Raw genomic sequence first — 17,903 nt, 5'->3', positions numbered from 1 at the left:
TCCTAGTTAAAGCATTAACTAAAGCAACATGACTGGAAATGCGCTTACTAGGGTCTAGGTAGGATGAAGAAGACTACATCATATTCATATCCCAATCAATAATTCGATAAACGTGAGGTTGCATATTGATAGATTAATTGTATTCCAGTTTGGTAAGGTTTTGATTTTTTTAAAAAAAAAATAGTTTATTAAAATTAACTTTTTTAAGTATAGTTTTCTTCAAAAGTTATAATAACTATGTTTAGTAAATTAAAATAAAAACAATTTAATAAATATAAATTAAAATATTATATTTGGTAAAATTATTTTTAATATTGTAAATATTTATTATATTAAACTTTTTAACTCTGAAAAGTATTTTCATGTTTAAAAACATTTCTAGTTTTCAAAATTAAAAACATAATCACATTGTGGACCTTTCCAACAAACTTTACAAAATCAAAATTTAGTGTACCTGAATTATGCTCATACAAGTTTAATTTTAATATACTAATAATTAACAATATAGAGTTTTGGTCTATTGTTTAATTAAATTCATATACTTTGACTGAATATGAAAAATAATTACTGTTGTTTTGTTGATATGACAACTATATAAATTTCTTTTACATTAAAAAAGTATGAAAGTTAAGGACTTCCAATTTTCTCTCCTTTACTGCCTTTACCTTTAATAAAAATAAAATAATAATCTAACGGCATAGGCTTAGGTCGTTGGGACTGTACCACTCATGATTTACTTGTCTTTCACTTATTATAGCAGAAGAGGGAGGTAAATGGGTTAGGACATGCTACTCCATAGAGTAAACAGACACTAAAGTTTGGGATTAATTGAGATAATTCATACATATTGGCTGGTCTTAAGAAATAAAACTGAAGTATGAAGTCATGAATAGTAACGAATAAAGTAACTTAAAACGGCCTTTCATACAACAATCACAATCATAAAAGCAAAACTGTTATCGAAGCTAATCACACAACTTGGTAGTTTTCTGTGATCAACTGCGTTCTCTGAGCATATTTGGGTTGATTGCCCCCCTTAAGTGGTATGATGTTAGCAACCTGCACAGAGAAATAGATGAGAAAAGGAATGTATCAAAAAAAGTATAAATACCTATTAAATAAATTCTCACTCTGGTGAGTAATGGAGATGATTTCATCGAGATAAATTTGACACATCATTCAAATAACACCATAAATCCATGGCCACAATTAATGTTGAATGGAAATACATGATTCAAACCAACCTTCAGGTCACTAAATGTGTCGGTTGCCATAAAACGGACTGAAATGGGAAAGAATGCTGATGAGTCTGCTTGGGGAACAACAAACTCCATTGACCCACTGCCAAATATATGTTGAAAAATCAGACAAGCAATTCAAATATAGAACGAGTACACATCATTACACCATTAGTTAACTCTGAAAAACCATGCCTCTCAGAATTTAACATACCTGCGGTTTGAATTATCAATCAGAAGGATAGACCACTCCAAAATAGAATTCCTAGAGTCATACCTGAAAAGCCAGTTTTAATAGGACATTGTAAAGAGCAAGAATGTTAAAATAGAAAAAATATGAGAGCAAAACCATTATATGTACCATAGAAGATTGCTACAAAATTGATTTAATGCAAACTTCAATGCAACACAAGGCTCATGTTTGTCCCTGGTACTTAATTAGTTGAAAACAAGGGGAAAAAATTCCATACCTCCATTCACCATCAATCTGGTTAACAGTTGGTGCTTCTCTAAGTGCAGGTAGAGGAACCGAGACCACTACGTTCCGCAGCTCAAACATTGATGAAGCTTCGTATTCAATGCTGACGTAAGTTTCATTTCCAGAAGATGAGGGCCAGCAGTTTACTGCAACACATAGTTATTGACGACATGAGCTATTAATACATAGAACAAAGTCAAATCAAATCAGCTATAAATAAACTCACTTGTCAGAGGCACCATTGATTCATCAGTGCTTTGCATTCTCCACTTTAGGAGGCCAACACCAGCTTCACTGCCTTGACCAGTGGGGAAAGGCCTATTGGGATCTTTTAACCCTAGGATATTTTCATTGGCAAATAAATCTTTGTTCATGTTAGGATGTGTCTTGAAGGAGATGGCTTGATTTTCACCAGTTTGGACCTGCAAAAACAAGGCACAACATGCAGGCCCAATTAACTGTTTTCCCCAATCAATATATGCATTTAAAACCAGCCTTTATAGGGAAAGACAAACAAGTAAACACTACAAGCAACTAAGGATGAAGCCACTTATGAGAGAAACAATACAAATATAACTGGGCAAATAGAAAACTAAACTATCAGGGAATTGTAATTGAAACTTAGAAAGACATCTTAATTAGCAGAGCAAGTAACATTTTTCCTATCAGGGAATTCAAGAAAAGATTACTCAGAATATCTAGGCCAGAAGGAAGCCTACCCAGCAGGAAGACTTAAGGTGAGAGAGTGGAAAGCGTTACCTGAACTTGAATATGTGCATCCTCTTGGTTAAGAATTTGAAGCGATAATGTTCCTTGAACATCAAAATTACTTACTCCACCATCTCGTTTTAGAGTCACATTTAGTTTCTCCTCAACAGTTAGTGTGATGGGATCAGTAAGTGGTGCGGCAGCTGCCCGAGACGGACCAACTTTTGGCTGAACATCTTCAACAATGACCTCACCTTCTGCTTTCAATGATTCTAAAAATTGATTTGTCCTTTGTGATTTACCAAGCTTCATTCCAAGACCCTTGGGAGGAGCAGTGGCAGCCGAAGTTGGACGGCCTAAGGAACAGAATGGCAATTAACATAAAAGAAAACAAAATACTCTTTACTTACAACATGCTCATTCAAACATGGAATAAATCAAATCCAGGACAGCATGTGTCAATGTCATTAACATAACATATTTCAGCATTCTACACTAATTCATGGAAATGTATGAAAGCCAACCTTTAGACTTTGTAGAAAAGGAATCAATGTCAGTAGTCATTCCAAAACCTGAGCCACTTCCAAAACCAGTTCCACTGCTAGATATGCTCAAATCATTAAAGCCACTTTCAATTCTTCCCGAGCCCATAGACTGTAATGGGCCAAATCCACCTTTATCACCTCTGTTCTTTTCAATCTGCAGAGTACATGAGAATTTAATTAAATGACATGCACCTCCAGAATTTAAATAATAGTAATTTATTTATTTACTGAAGAGAACAAAGGAAAAAGAAAAACCTCCAGTCATACCTTGCTCTTATCAATCTCACTAGCTTTACGCTTCATAACATCCTTTGTTTCATTAATTTTGCTCTGCATAACCAGCTTGTGTAGTTTCTCTTCATGACTCTCCATCTCACAGTATTGCTTAACTTGTGCAACAGTGACATTCTCCTTGTGGCCAAGAGAGATGACTTCATCAAAGGCAAAAATCAGCTCAAATGCATTTTTGCAAATACCTTCCTCATCGAGGGAATAAGAATACTCAGGCACCTAAAAAATATTAAGGAATGCAAAAACTATAATCACAACAGTTTGGCAGATGTCTAATTAATGGCCTAAAAATGTCCAACAAAATCTAACATATGTTCCTACTAAAGCCCATTTCATTATCCTAAACCCTCCTGGGCCTTACTGTACAAAACAATATTACTTAATTTTGTGTCCAAATCAATGCAAAAGAATAGGGTTAAATAAATGTACCAAAGAAAGTGCAAGAAAAACACAAAAGGGCTGGAAACGTAGTACATAAGAGTAGATGACATAGGGGAAAGGCTATAGATTCAGGCCACTAAGTTATACCAATTTAAAGTGAAGGCCATATTGCTCCTAATCACGCAAAAGAAGTAAGACCAAACAAATGGAAACAAAGGCATCAAACTCAAAGTATCAGAAAAAGGATACAAGTTTGGAGAGAAGTCTCAGAGTTTCTAAATCTTCCAGTATGTTGCTTTGTTTGTTTGTCACAAGAAGTAGATAGAGTGCTTCTATTGGCTGGTAAACATAGCGCACATTCTCGGTCTCAACGTAAGTGTGCTGTTTTCCGGTGCCAATCAATTTCGGAAAAGCTGCCAGAAGGCCCTCAATCCTTATACGAGACATATCAACAAACTGCCTAGAAACCAGAACTGCATCCAAAAGAAAGAAGCCCTTGTCAGTGCAACAGCAATTTCTAATCCATATTCATTTAGGCACCACCTAACTGAGCATCAATTCAAGACATAGCCGTGATCTGAAAACTCACCTTTACCAGATTTGCCCACAATGGATGCAGCAAGTACAACCTATATAGGTGAAAAAAATTCAGAACATAAATTCAAAGTTGTATAAGCTAATTCAAGCAAATAGAAAGAAAGACTGTAGTATTCCCCAACCCAGTTAAATGCATCATTTTGCAAAGGAATCCAGCACTGCCCCAACCTCACAATTTTGGCTACGCTCAATGGGCAAGTAACTTGCATATAATCTAATTCATCACCAATTTTGTACGAAATAGAATTTACAGCAACCTATCATAGCTAAATTTGAGGAGAAAGGGAAATAACACCGGGTATCATAAGCTAAATCAGAAGATCCAACAGTAATCTTGAAGAACATTCAAATACAAACCTCAACATGAATAGATCTCAATTATAAGGCAAGTGTGTATAATTACACAACACGAAGCCAATGTAAATGTAACGCCAGATCACAGATTCAAATTACATGCACATATCAAAATTGTAGCTGATAGAGAAGCCTAAAATAAATATCGAAGTGCGGGATTGTGAGGAAACAAAAGGATTACCATGTTTGCGTTCGATCTTTGAAACGATGGAAGTGATTATTGTCTCAAATTGAATCTGACAAGAAAACAAAGTCCATAACAGTGTTAGGAGCCATGAGATCAGATCGTGAGACGAGAAGAATGTGCAGTGAGGGCAAGTGAATGAAGAACTCGAAGAGAGAATACAGAAAATAGAAAGAGAAATAGATGTTACCGGAACGCGATCTGAAATTCGGAAGCGCAGATCTAAATGGAGGGGACTGAAACACAGCTCAAACAGAAGCAGGAAAATGGAGCTCGTAAGCGAAGACGAGGGTGATGATGTAGTGGAGAGCCTGATACGGTGCGTTTTACCTCAACTGGTTGCATTTTTTGTTTTCTTGGTATGAATATTATTTTATTTTATTTTCAAAGTCCTACTCCTAAGTTCGAATCCAAGTCTTTTTTTTTTTTTTTTGGTTACCTGTGAGGCATGATAAATGTCTTTTTTGTTATATACAGGGCTTACAGAGCTTCAAGCCCAAAGAGGAAACTTGACATAAACAAAAAGTTTAAAGAAATGAGACAAAAAAAAAAAAAAAAAAAACTAACTTGAATTTGTCTGATGGTTAACTCACTAATTCACTTAAATAACTGTCGAAATTGGCTAAAAGAAACAACTTTCAAGGATTTCAATCTCACATTATGCATGTAATAATTTATTGGTCATCTACAACCTGCAAATCATTAAATAGGATTTTGATCCGTAACAAATTAATCTTTCACCTACCTTCAAATCATTAAAAAGTCTACAAAAATTCACAAAGTTTAATTTGATTTACCTTCAATATTTGAAGCATTTTAATTTCATCATCAACATTTTAATAGTATTTTAAATTTGATAAAGAAAACTACAAAACTTCAAAGATGGCGGCAAAATTGGAACAAAATGCAAATATTAAGGGCATTTTTCTACTTTTTTTTCTAATAAAAAAAAGTTGTGAACCAATTTTTTTTAAAAAAAAAAAATCTTATTAAATTAGAAGATGAATTTATCTATCTATTTAGAGTATTTTAATGTTTCTAAATTTAATTATAAATGGAAACTCGATAACTCGATTAGCTGTAAAACTACAACTATGCTATAGTCTATATGTACATTAAACTCAGTCATCAAAATCAATCACAGTATAAAATATATATTAGAATATAAATATATATTAAAAATAAATTAAACCACACATGTATCATACAAATATATTAATAACTGATTTTAGTAGTTAATTTTAATATACAAATAATATTTTTGGTAAAACTAAAATTGAACAGTATTTAAAAACACTCCAAATTTGTCTATCTTATAATTATGATAATTAGGTTATGCCCTTTAGTTCTTCCTTATCTTTTAGTATTTTCTCCTTTTCTTATTGGAATAACGATTTTCTTTAGTGATGTATCATAATTTTATTCGTATTTCCGTTAGACGTATCTCAATGAGTTTATAAGTATTTTTATATATCGATTTCAGAGTATTAATTCAAAAAATTTTAGGTTCTTTAGATTCTAATTCTTTCTTATAATAATTTTTTTAGATTTTTTTATTGTGAGTTTGGAGTTAATTCAGATCAATATCTATCTATCATAAATTCTAATTTGAAGAGAATACTCTTTTATTTTCTCTATTTTTTTCCTTTGCCCAAAACAGTAATAATACTTAAACTTGAAATCTTATGTATTAGACAATAGTCATGATGCATTCCAATTGCTACGCAAATCAAACTCATGCCCCCGCAAGGTACGATTTTTACTTTCGGAGTAAATAGACAAAAATACTTGATAGATAAATATATACTCTAATTATTCAAAATATTTAATGTATATACGAAATATTAGTAAATTATGGACAAAAATGACAGATCGTTAGTAGAGCTCCATTTCCATTAAGTTTACCACTTACGTGGTTATATAGCGTGACAAGGTAAACTCTTTAGTGAAATTTAAATAAAAATTAATTAATTTAAAAAAATAAAAAAAATTAAAAATCCCAAAAAATAACGCTATTTTTTATCCCAATTGCAGGAACTTGTAAAATCAAGAAATGAGAGGTAAAGTTTAGTCTAAATTTGAGAGTAAATCAAGATTACTTTGTCAACAAAATAACTTTAGTGATACCGATAAATCTTTTGTTGGAGATGTGATAAGAAAAAAAAAACAAAAAAATATCTTTTTAATGGTGGCAGATACTATCATGCCATGAATGTTGTGCTGTTAAAATCACGAGTGGTGAAGAACTTAAATAGATAGTTCTTACAGTATTCACGTTATAATATAATTTGTGTACACTAACTATTCTGCCTCTACTATTAATAGAAATTTTTATTAACGTTGATTTGTTCTTCTTTCTTCCAATTTTATGTAGAATAAAAAGGGTAAAGTACTAAATTGGTTCTTATATTTGGACGTAATTTAGTCCTTAAGGTTTAAAATGTCATATTTGAATTCAAAAAAGTTTCATTTAGCATCAATTTAGTCTCACAGTGAGGTCAAACTTAAATAATTAACGGAATGTCCTACATAACAACAGTACAAGAACAAAATCGATAATCTGGAGAACAAATACAAGCTCAAGAGGCACAAAATCAACCGTTGATGCATCAATACATTTATTTATTATTTTTTTATAATATAAACAAAAAATTTTCTATAAAACTAAAGAGAATGATAAATAAATATATTGATGTATCAACGGTTGATTTTGTGTCTCTGGAGTTTGTACTTGTTCTCCAAATTATTGATTTTGTTCTTGCACTATTGTTATGTAGGACATTCCGTTAATTATTTAATTTTGACCTCAATGTGGGACTAAATTGATGCTAAATGAAATTTTTTTTTATTCAAATAGAACACTTTAAACCTTAAAAATTAAAACAGAATTACGCCCAAACATAAGAGACTAATTTAATACTTTATCCAGAATAAAAATTAGAGATGAGATGTGATTATTTGATTTAAGTTGATGAATTTAAAGATGAATGTAAGGAGAAAAGTATTTTTGATGGAGGCTTATTACACTAGTCACAAGTCACAACCTAAAAAAGACAATGTAGAGAATGACAGGAATGACTCCCATGCAAAAGGGATTGCTATGATGAATTCATAAATTAATAATCTAAGGATAGTGATAATTGGTTTGTATATTGGTGTGGAAATATTGGTATTGATGAGCTTACCTCATAAATTAGGGCACCAAATACTCTTTAGGATTTTTTTTTTTAATTTCTTAAATTAGCTAATTTTCACATAAGCCTCGCTAAAGAGTCTATCTTGTCACGTTATATAATTACGTAGAGAGTAACTTAACGAAAATAGAGTCTCATTAATAGCGTATTATGTTTGTCCATCATTACTAATCTTTCGTATGTATATTAAGTATTTCGAATAATTGGGATATACATTAGTCCACCCAAAAATCTTTCGTGTATATTTTTATCCGTTTACTCATACGTTGATTTAATTGCTCTCTCGGTCTGAGTTTTTATAATTTTATTGAACTTTCAATTAGGTTTTTATATTTTTTTAAAAATTAAATTTCTATACTATATTTAATTTTATAATCAAATTTCCATAACAATAAATATAAAAAAAAACATTTATATAATGTGAATTTACTACTTTACCTATATCATATACCTTATAAAAAGCTTCTTACATACTTTTTGTAAGTTTTCACCACTTTTTTTATGATCATATAAGAATATTGATTTACCATTGATTAATAATCAGTGACAGATTCTGTCTTATTAGTTTTCTCTCTTTTTGAGGATATTAAAATAATTTTTTTATGTTAGGTAGACTTTTAAAATGGAACCAGAACTTACAGTAAAGAACGAAAAAAAATACAACAGCACAGTGAGGCAAACATTATTTACAATTTTCATATCCCTACAAAAGAAGAAGGAAAAGAAAAAAATATTGTCGTCAGAGTTGTAGCCTCAATCAATTTGCCCTTACATATCAAGCTCGAGCAGCATCCCTTCCTTTTCCTTCTCCAATTCCCAATCCAAGCAAAGCTCGAATCCTGAGTCCACCGAATAGAATTTGTCGTCCCACAGTCATGGCCACCAATGTGGTCACTCCACTTCCTTGTTCTCGTCCTCATCCTTCATATCCATTAAGAACTCCTCCGGCTTCGCCCACAACTATCGAATTATGATGGCATTGATTCTCTTTGCCATGTTCCTCTGTAGTGAGCTCAAAGGTTATCTCCTTCTTCGACGTGTAGCTCACACTCGTATTCTCCCAACTCTGTGCCACACCACTTTCCTCTTCGACATCTGGTGCTCCCTCAACTTCTATTGCTTCTCTCTCGAAAATCCTTCCATCACCCTTTCTCTCAAGTGCATCCTCTTTGCCTTCGCCCTTATCTCACCTTCTCTATTTTCATTTGGCCACTATCTCGAGGAAGAATGTTCGTGGAGAATCCATAGAAGGTTGAGAGTGTGAATGTGAGAGAATGTTGAGGTTTTTTTGAAATTTAAGAAAAAAAAAGTGTGTTGTCGTTTAAGAATAGTGCTTTTATGTGTGTTATATTTAGGTTTAATTACTCTGCAGGTCCCTATAGTTTCACCGAATTTTCAATTAGGTCCCTATACTTTTTTTCTTTTTAATTGGGTCCCTGTACCTTTTTTTTTTCAATTAAGTCCCTACCGTCAGTGTACCGTTTGAGATAACAGAATATTCTTCATAAAAAAGGAATATTCTTGGCAATTAGCTGTAGAGGCTTGGTGAAGTAATTTGAATTTTTTTCTAATACCCAAATAACCCCTCGCATTTCATTCCTAAGAAAAAAAGAAACCCTAAGTTTCTCTTGTCTTCTCCGTCTCCTGCCTCCGTCGACGGCGTGTGTGTCTGCCATCGACTGCAATGGACGGTTGTTGATGTCCCCTCCGTCGCCTTCTCTCTGCGCTGGGCCCTTGTGCGTTGTTGTTGTCAGAGGTCTTCTCCACGGTTTGTCCGGCCAAGGCGTCTTCGTTCCGTCGCGGTGAAGGCCCTCGCCTGGAGTCACCGTGCCACACGTTGCCGAGCCTCCGACCACGCCTCTGCTCTATCTCCCTGCAGTCGAAGTTTCTGCAAGTAAGTGACAAAGAAAAAAGCCTAATTTTTTCAGTATTAAAAGTTGATATTTATGTATTTTTTCAAAAAAAAAAATATGGCATTGTTTGACTGTTGTTGCTGTGATGGTGATGCTTTAAATGGATTCTACTTCTATTTTTATTAAATAAATTTTGCTTTCAATGAGAGATTTGTGAAAGTGTGATGTATGCTGATGGTTTCAACTTATGAAAGTCTGAACCTTTTTTTCAAATTATGTGATTGAATGGAGCTACTATGGTATTGGATGATGAATTTTGTTTATTCTTGAATATTGATTGTTGTGGCTGTGCTGATGTTGCTTTAAATAGATTATGTTTCTATTTTTAATACCTGCAGGGATGGGGGACTCAGATTTTACCATAGACATACAAAAGGTTAGCATTTGCTATTTAAATCTGTATGAATCTGCTGTGTAAATGGTTAAGCAATCCATTAGAACTTCAGGAGCTCATAAACCAAGTAATTTAGTAAATATGTAGCACTTATCTTGTAAAATTGAACTTTTACTATGGCAATCTCTCTTGTAAAATTGTCTCTTATTTTATCATCTTAGTGAAAATGTAGTATGTGTATGATTTAGTAGTTGTCTTAGCTAGTTTGCTCTTAATTTTTTTTTCTCATTACACACTTTTGCATTTCTCATAGTGGTTTTATGTTCTTGAAATCTGTTTATATTGATCATATCTTGAATATTTTATCTTATTCCCCCCCCCCATGGTTTATATTTTAGCATTATTGTTCCACTAACTGATTGTGATGAACTAAGAAAGAGATCTCATTACTTCTTTGTTATGTTCAATCAAATGAGAATTAGTGTTTTAATTGAATCAAATAATTTACTGTCATCAAGACTAAACTATGCAGAATACTATAGTATATTTCTAGAGAATTTACGTGATATATAAGACCTTTTGGCCACATATACTTTCCACAAGCTTAAGGAATTACTAGTCTTATTCTTGTAGTCATTAGGTGTGTGTTTCCGTGTACATTATTTGTTATAGAATGAATGCTGACAAAATTGAATCACTTGCCTCTGCCTTCTGTAACTAGGAAGTATATTGAACCACAAATAAAGTGTATAGTTACATAATAGTTGTGGTATGGTTACTGCTGCATTGAATCAAGGTTCATCAAAAGATGTGAATTGCATAAGCGAGCTATAACTCAACTTCAATTTACAACTTTATTAGATATGTTGTTCTGTTTTAAGTATGAATTATATATGATATGTTGCAACTGCTGAAAACTGAAATATTTATCATATGTTGCTGCCTTTTATAAGTGAATTATATATGATATGTTGCAGCTCTATGAAAAATTATTATATATGATATGATGCAGCTATATGAATCTGAATTATATATGATGTGCTGCAGGGTTTGATGCAAGTTTTTCAAGAGATGATGCCAGTGTTAGAGCATCGACTATGCTTGAGACATCTGTATGCCGCCACACCTGCTGTTGCTATCTCCACTCAACCACCTCCCATACTTGCAACTTCAGCTTCTCAGGCTCCAACCACATCCACCGGTGCAGTGGCTCCAACCACAGCCACCTCACAACAAGCCTTACCTCTTGAAGGGCCAGCCTCTTAGCCTCTCCTAGCTGTGGCAAGTGCAAAATCTCACCAAGCACCTAGAGTATTTTCTCAACCTTTACCAAAGACAAAGGTGTTTAGTGTGAGAAAAAGTGGGCGGCTGAAGTTAGGAGTGATGAAGCAAAAAAGGGCACCTAGTCTACATATAGACCTAAGTGATGACTGAAGTCTCTTTATATTTATAGTTAGGGTTGTTGGGGTTGCTGTTAAATAGTATATATTGTGATGATTTGTGTCTATGTGACCACTGTTTATTATGTGGATAGGACCACTATTTTGATATTTTGTAATCAGGTTGGACCACTTTTAATTGTTGCACTTCTTGAATCTTTATTTTGGATTAGCTATATGTGGCATATTATATGATCACTTATGTTATGATATTTTGTGTAAGTATGGTTTACAGGAACACTTAATGAAAATATTTGTAGCATATTTTCTGGCCACTTCTTGCTGTAAGTTGTTGTCAATTGTGAAAATTTAAATATTTACATTGATAAAGTTGCTTCTCAACTATTATTTGTTATACACACAAAATATATCAAAGTACAAAATTGATTCAAACTAAACATAATTAACTTTAATTGGATTGAAGCCATACAATCTCTTATATTACAACTTCATAGCACAGATAACTCTAAACTCTTGCAAACCACATTCCAATTATTAAGACTAGCAAAAACATAAATAGCATATATTGCATTTTACATTGAATTTTTATATTGTCATCCAACCTCCCAACTTGTTATTGGAGAATATTCAACTCATCACATAATCTACCCACACAAGCATCTATTTCTTTGGCTTCAACAATTAATCTCTCCATCTCCACGTTTAGCCTCTCTATCTTTCTTTCTTGTGCATCCAATTTCCACATTTCAGCTTCCAACTTAGCAGAATTTTGTGTTCCAACAACTCCAACAGCAGCAGCAGACACGTTACTTCTTGCACCAACTTCATCAACCCACTCAAAAAATTTGCATCTTCTGTTAGGGCAAGAAATAAATCTTCTATTAGGACTCTTTGTTGTTCCTGAAATTTGAAGACTCAGAGTGTCACCACAAAAATAGTGAACCCGCCTTTCCTTTTTCTTTGGCCATCCATTCTTTGCACCGTCATCAACCTCAATCCAATCAAAATCATCAATTCACTCAAAAAAGTTGCATTTTGGTATCTTTCCACAAGTAACATACCTCCTACCATGGTCAGAAACGGCTGAGGAACGGCGGACGGTTACTGCCTCTCCACAGAAACACAGGTGTCTTCTTTCCTTCGAGTACGAGCTCCTGGAAACACACAGCTTCCCGAAGAAAGAATGAATGAGGTTCCTTGACTATGAGCCATAAATTTAGAGAATATGAAAATTGAAAATGGAAAAATGAGAAGAAGAGAAACCTCAGATACTTCAACGAGATTGTTTATAGGGAGACGACAGGGGTAAATAAGTCATTCCACAGCTCACTAACGTTTTTTTTTAACGTCAAACGTTAACAGGGACTTAATTGAAAAAAATAAGGTACAGGGATCCAATTAAAAAAAATTATAGGGACCTAATTGAAAATTCAGTGAAACTATAGAGACCTGCAGAGTAATTAAACCTTATATTTATTTTGTTTAATAGAATATTATGTTAACTCTAATTTTTTTTATCACAGTAGAGATTTAATTACAAAATTCGACATGGCAGAGGAACCTAATTAAAAAAATTATAACGACCTAATTGAAAATTTAGTAAAATTACAAAGATTAACAAATAGAATATATAATTAAATATTTTACTTTTTAAGAGGCACAAAAATGTGTAATTTATTCCAAACCTCCAACCACCTTTTTTAAACGGAATTTTTTTATTTGAATTAAATAAATATAGAAATTACAAAAATACATAAAATATGAAGTAATTACCTAAATGCATAATGTATCACATCTCGGATACTGAAGAAAAAAATTAGAAAATAATAATATCTCGGGTGCTGAGACCCCGTTCTGTGACACAACGACAGCGTGACATATCTTGGGTGCATCCATGGATACGTGCACGAAGACATGTTGCATGCTCACTCTTGCATGGATGATCGCAGGTGTGTGGAAGGGGCTGGCGTGTGGCACGCCCACTTAAGGAGGCACGATGGCATGCAAGTGGCGCGTGGAATGTGGCATGCCAATGGTGGTGGATGATGGCGTGTGGTTGGTGTGCCACGCCCTTGAGGATGCTTAAAGGAGGCTCCCTGAATGTTGGCCCAGCATGCCACGCCAAGGAGTGGCATGGCACGCCCAAAGAAGGAAGTTGCAGGAGTGTAGAGTCAACCTTAGGCGTGTAGAATGATGTGCCACGCCGGTTTTGGACGCTGTTTTTACGAGCTAAAATGTGAGAGTCGTTTATGACCCAAACTGAACGTCCACTATAAACATATACATATCGTTTTAAATATTTGGATGTTAACTTTTTAACTCCACTAAAACTGTCTCATTTGAACTTTTGTAAATCAAGTTATGCTTACTTGAGTATGAAGAGTTCATGATTGACAACATTTACAAATTCTCTTTAAAGGCGTTGTACTTCCTTGGGGCTTATTTGCTTGTTCCTCGTCTTCTTTTGTCTTTCTTAAAATCTTTTAACAATCTCCTAAACATATTAAAGCTTAAAGCAATTTCAAAAAATATTGATTAAAGCACAAGAATATCAATTATAATAAGAAAATCATGAACTCTATTCAAGTAAATAATAGAGAAAATAACTAAAGATGCTTGTGTATCAGCTAGCATTGAAAGGATTGTCTAGCTGCATTACGTCCAAATTCAAAGTGTGATAATGACTTGAAACTTCTGACAATTGAGGAATGGGCAAAGGAGGAGGCAGGAGAAACCGAGCATCACTGCCGGTGGGAGTCTCCGGTACATACTCATCAGAGGAAGAAGTCTCGTTAGACGACATGGACCTGGCAATATAATCTAAATCATCTTCTTTGGCACTATCACGAGGCTGGGCGAAGTGGATCGGTCTTGCTTCTAGCGGGACTGTTTGAGAACTCGAACAGGACAGCCCACCTCCAACAACCACGTCACGAACTGCAGCATACCACTCCATTACATGCTGTGGCATTAGCGTTGCATGTACGTCGAACATTACCCTCACATGTTGATCTCCTTCAATCCAAAATAATCTGTTGGTGAATCTACCGCTCGGAAGCGCGTGCAAAAATCTATATGCAACACGCCCAACCTCCTTGCTACCTATTCTCCATGTTGCTCAATATGACCGTCTTTAGCGCATGTAGGGTATCAACAAGCCTAGTGTGCAACATCACAGTTGAGTTATACTCATAAATTACTTCTTTATCATCGTTTTTTACTATCCATTGTGTTAAATTAAAATAAAAAGAATTGATTATTCTCTATGAGAACAAAGTTAAAGAATAAATAGAGAGATGAGAAAGAAAAGATTGAATTGTGAATTGTGAGAGTATGATTGAGAATGGGAGAATATATATAGAATTTTTCTCCAAGATATATAAGGTGCATAGACACCTACTCCATAGTACACATATTTCAAGTGCTGAGACACGTATTACACATTTGAGTTTATCTCAGAGGTTGAGCCCATGTTCATTGTTTTAAACGTATCTTGGGTGCTGAAACTTTGTTTCTAGTTTACGCATATTTTGAATGTTATGTATCCATTTTTCCACTTTACTCGTATCCCGGGTGCACTCAAGATACGTCACGCCATCGTTGTGTCACATAACGTGGTCTCAGTACCCGAATATGATTATTTTCTAATTCCCCCTTCGTATATGAGATGTGATACGTTGTTTATTGTTAGGATTTGGTTGAATTAGTCCCACATTGCTTAGGATAGCAAATGGAGTGGGTGGCCTAGGCTATAAATATGAGGCTAAGTTCTCCATTTGTTTTTGCACCAGTCAGAAACACTTTAAGCTTGTATCTGATTTTTCTTTTCCTCTGTACTCTTTGATTAGAGAGTGTTGTGAGGTGTAGTTAGATATTTGCTTTGAGAGAGTGTGGGTGTACTGGGATGCCGGTGTTAGAGAGAAAGAAGTCTATGTGTTGTAACAATTTTCACATAGTGATATTCTCTGGTTGTCATTTGACAACGGCCATGATTTTTTCTCCGGTAATTGGAGTTTCCACGTTAAATTCTTGTGTTGTGATTGTGTTTATTTTATTTCTCTGTCAGAGGTGTTTTCTCAAGGGGAAATGGTGTCTTATTCCCAACAAGTGGTATCAGAGCTTCGGTTCGGTGGGATTTATTCTTAGTATGCTCTGTGATTGCAGCCTAGTCTGACCTTCCACATCAGAAAAGAATTTTGTCCTGTGGCTTGAGGTTGATCTTTGGTTGTTGTTGTTGTTGCTGGAAGGCAGTGTGACACTGTGAGAGTGCAGTTTGGAAAGGTTCTGGTTAAGGAAAGACCTGGTATTTAAGTGTGTCCATTGTGACCCACCTCTATTTTTTGGGGACCCTTCCTAGTGCACGGTCTACAGTTGAGTTATACTATTCCAGTATACGGTTGCAACAATATCAGGATATTCAAGTGCTGTGAAGCTTGAAATAGAGAAATTTGATGGAAGAATCAATTTTGGCTTGTGGCAAATACAAGTCAAGGATGTGTTGATACAATCAGGTTTGCACAAGGCGTTGAAGGAGAAGATCTCTGGTTGCTCTCTCTATGAGAGAAGATGATGTTCTCTAGAAGACAAGAAGTATCCTCATGGTATTACCGCACTGCCATGGATAAGGATAAGTTGTGGCAATCGGGTCCACAATTGCACACGGGCATTGGTTGGCGTTGAGATGCAAGGTGTGTGGCGGAGTTAGGTCGATGGCTGAAGAACTTCCAGGAAAAGCCAATTTGGAAGTTGCACCATGAATTTTCAGCAATGTTTCGATCTGTACCAAGGCGAAATGCTTGGAGTGGTCTAATTCCAAGTGAGTATACTTTCATGGTGGAGTATGATAGTTCTCTGAACTATGATTGTCGGTATAGACAATGGCAGCAAAGAATTGTCGGTGTTGACAATGGAAGCTGAAGATGTGTGACTATTTCAATCAAGGTGGAGATTGTTAGGATTTGGTTGAATTAGTCTCACATTGCTTAGGATAGCAAATGGAGTGGGTGGCCTAGGCTATAAATATGAGGCTAAGTTCTCCATTTATTTTTGCACCAGTCAGAAACACTTTAAGCTTGTATCTGATTTTTCTTTTCCTCTGTACTCTTTGATTAGAGAGTGTTGTGAGGTGTAGTTAGATATTTGCTTTGAGAGAGTGTGGGTGTATTGGGGTGCCGGTGTTAGAGAGAAAGAAGTTTATGTGTTGTAACAATTTTCACATAGTGATATTATCTGGTTGTCATTTGACAACGGCCGTGGTTTTTTCTCCAGTAATTGGAGTTTCCACGTTAAATTCTTGTGTTGTGATTATGTCTATTTTATTTCTCTGTCAAAGGTATTTTCTCAAGGAGGAATGGTGTCTTATTCCCAACATATATTTAGATAATTAACTCATATTTTATGCATTTCCGTAATTTTTATATTTATTTAATTTAAATAAAAACTCCCTTTTTAAACATATATAAAAATAAAAATAAAAATAAAGACTAAATTTTTTACATTTATAAAACTTAGGAGTTATATTGAATAATATAGCTCCATGGAGATGATTCTCGTAATTTCATGGCTTATTTGCTGAAATAAACTACTTGCTCTTTAATAATTTGTATAAATGGGAAGTAAAGGAAGAAAAACTTATTACTTGCAATATAAAAAGTAACCAAAGGTTTGTGTACACGAAAATATTGACTCAATAATAATAATAATAATACCTTATTTACATTTTGAAATAATAATTTTGTATTTTAATTTATTCATAAACCATGTTAGATTATTATGATAAGAGGTAGTTATTCAATATTATCTGATCTTTTTTAAAATTTTATTTGGAGCATAAAAATTAGAATAAAACAAAAAACAATAAACATACTGGCGAATTTTTCTCTTAAATTGACCTTCAACAAGATGTTAGTATGGATATATAAAAGTAAAAAATATATTTTTAAATAATGATTATGAAATTAATTTACAATGCAATTACGTACATATTAAACCATTAAAAATTCATCGAGAGATCAACATGACTAGTTAAATTTCTACAGATGTGGAGAATTGCAAAACGACAAGATAACGTGACGACTACTCCGAGGGATCAATTTAACAAAAACCAAAGGAATCAAAGAGCAAAACAAAAGGAAAAAGGATACCGAGTATCACGATGCCGGACTTCGCATTTGCTAGCTTGTTTATCTGCTGCTTTTTTTATGAGTAAAATAATTTTTAAATAATTTAAAAATATAACAAAAATAATTAATAAATATTATATTTTTTTTATAAGTAATAAAATAAA

At 33.9% G+C, this 17,903-nt stretch overlaps 1 protein-coding gene across 1 annotated transcript; it reads right to left on the bottom strand.

Annotated features, from left to right (window-relative positions):
* Positions 1–796: 796 nt before the first annotated feature.
* Positions 797–5,156, bottom strand: LOC112775549 (coatomer subunit delta). Its single transcript, XM_025819248.3, has 12 exons — positions 4,967–5,156; positions 4,774–4,828; positions 4,231–4,270; positions 3,891–4,114; positions 3,237–3,479; positions 2,949–3,123; positions 2,476–2,780; positions 1,943–2,138; positions 1,709–1,862; positions 1,453–1,515; positions 1,245–1,341; positions 797–1,059 (listed from the first exon to the last, which is right to left on the bottom strand). The coding sequence occupies exons 2-12, from the start codon at positions 4,774–4,776 to the stop codon at positions 970–972; spliced, it is 1,590 nt and encodes a 529-aa protein (XP_025675033.1). The 5' UTR covers positions 4,777–4,828; positions 4,967–5,156; the 3' UTR covers positions 797–969.
* Positions 5,157–17,903: the final 12,747 nt, after the last annotated feature.

The sequence above is a fragment of the Arachis hypogaea genome, chromosome 19 (assembly GCF_003086295.3).
Source record: "Arachis hypogaea cultivar Tifrunner chromosome 19, arahy.Tifrunner.gnm2.J5K5, whole genome shotgun sequence".
In the NCBI taxonomy this organism is placed as follows: Eukaryota; Viridiplantae; Streptophyta; class Magnoliopsida; order Fabales; family Fabaceae; genus Arachis; species Arachis hypogaea.
This window is presented reverse-complemented; position numbering and strand designations above follow the sequence as displayed.

What these genes read in the sequence shown, in the direction of transcription:
- LOC112775549 (XM_025819248.3), bottom strand. An exon ending in CAGATTGATGGTGAATGGAG is followed by an intron (nt 1,516 to 1,708) that starts GTATGGAATTTT and finishes CTGGCTTTTCAG; the next exon opens with GTATGACTCTAGGAATTCTA. An exon ending in ACACATTTAGTGACCTGAAG is followed by an intron (nt 1,060 to 1,244) that starts GTTGGTTTGAAT and finishes TTCTCTGTGCAG; the next exon opens with GTTGCTAACATCATACCACT.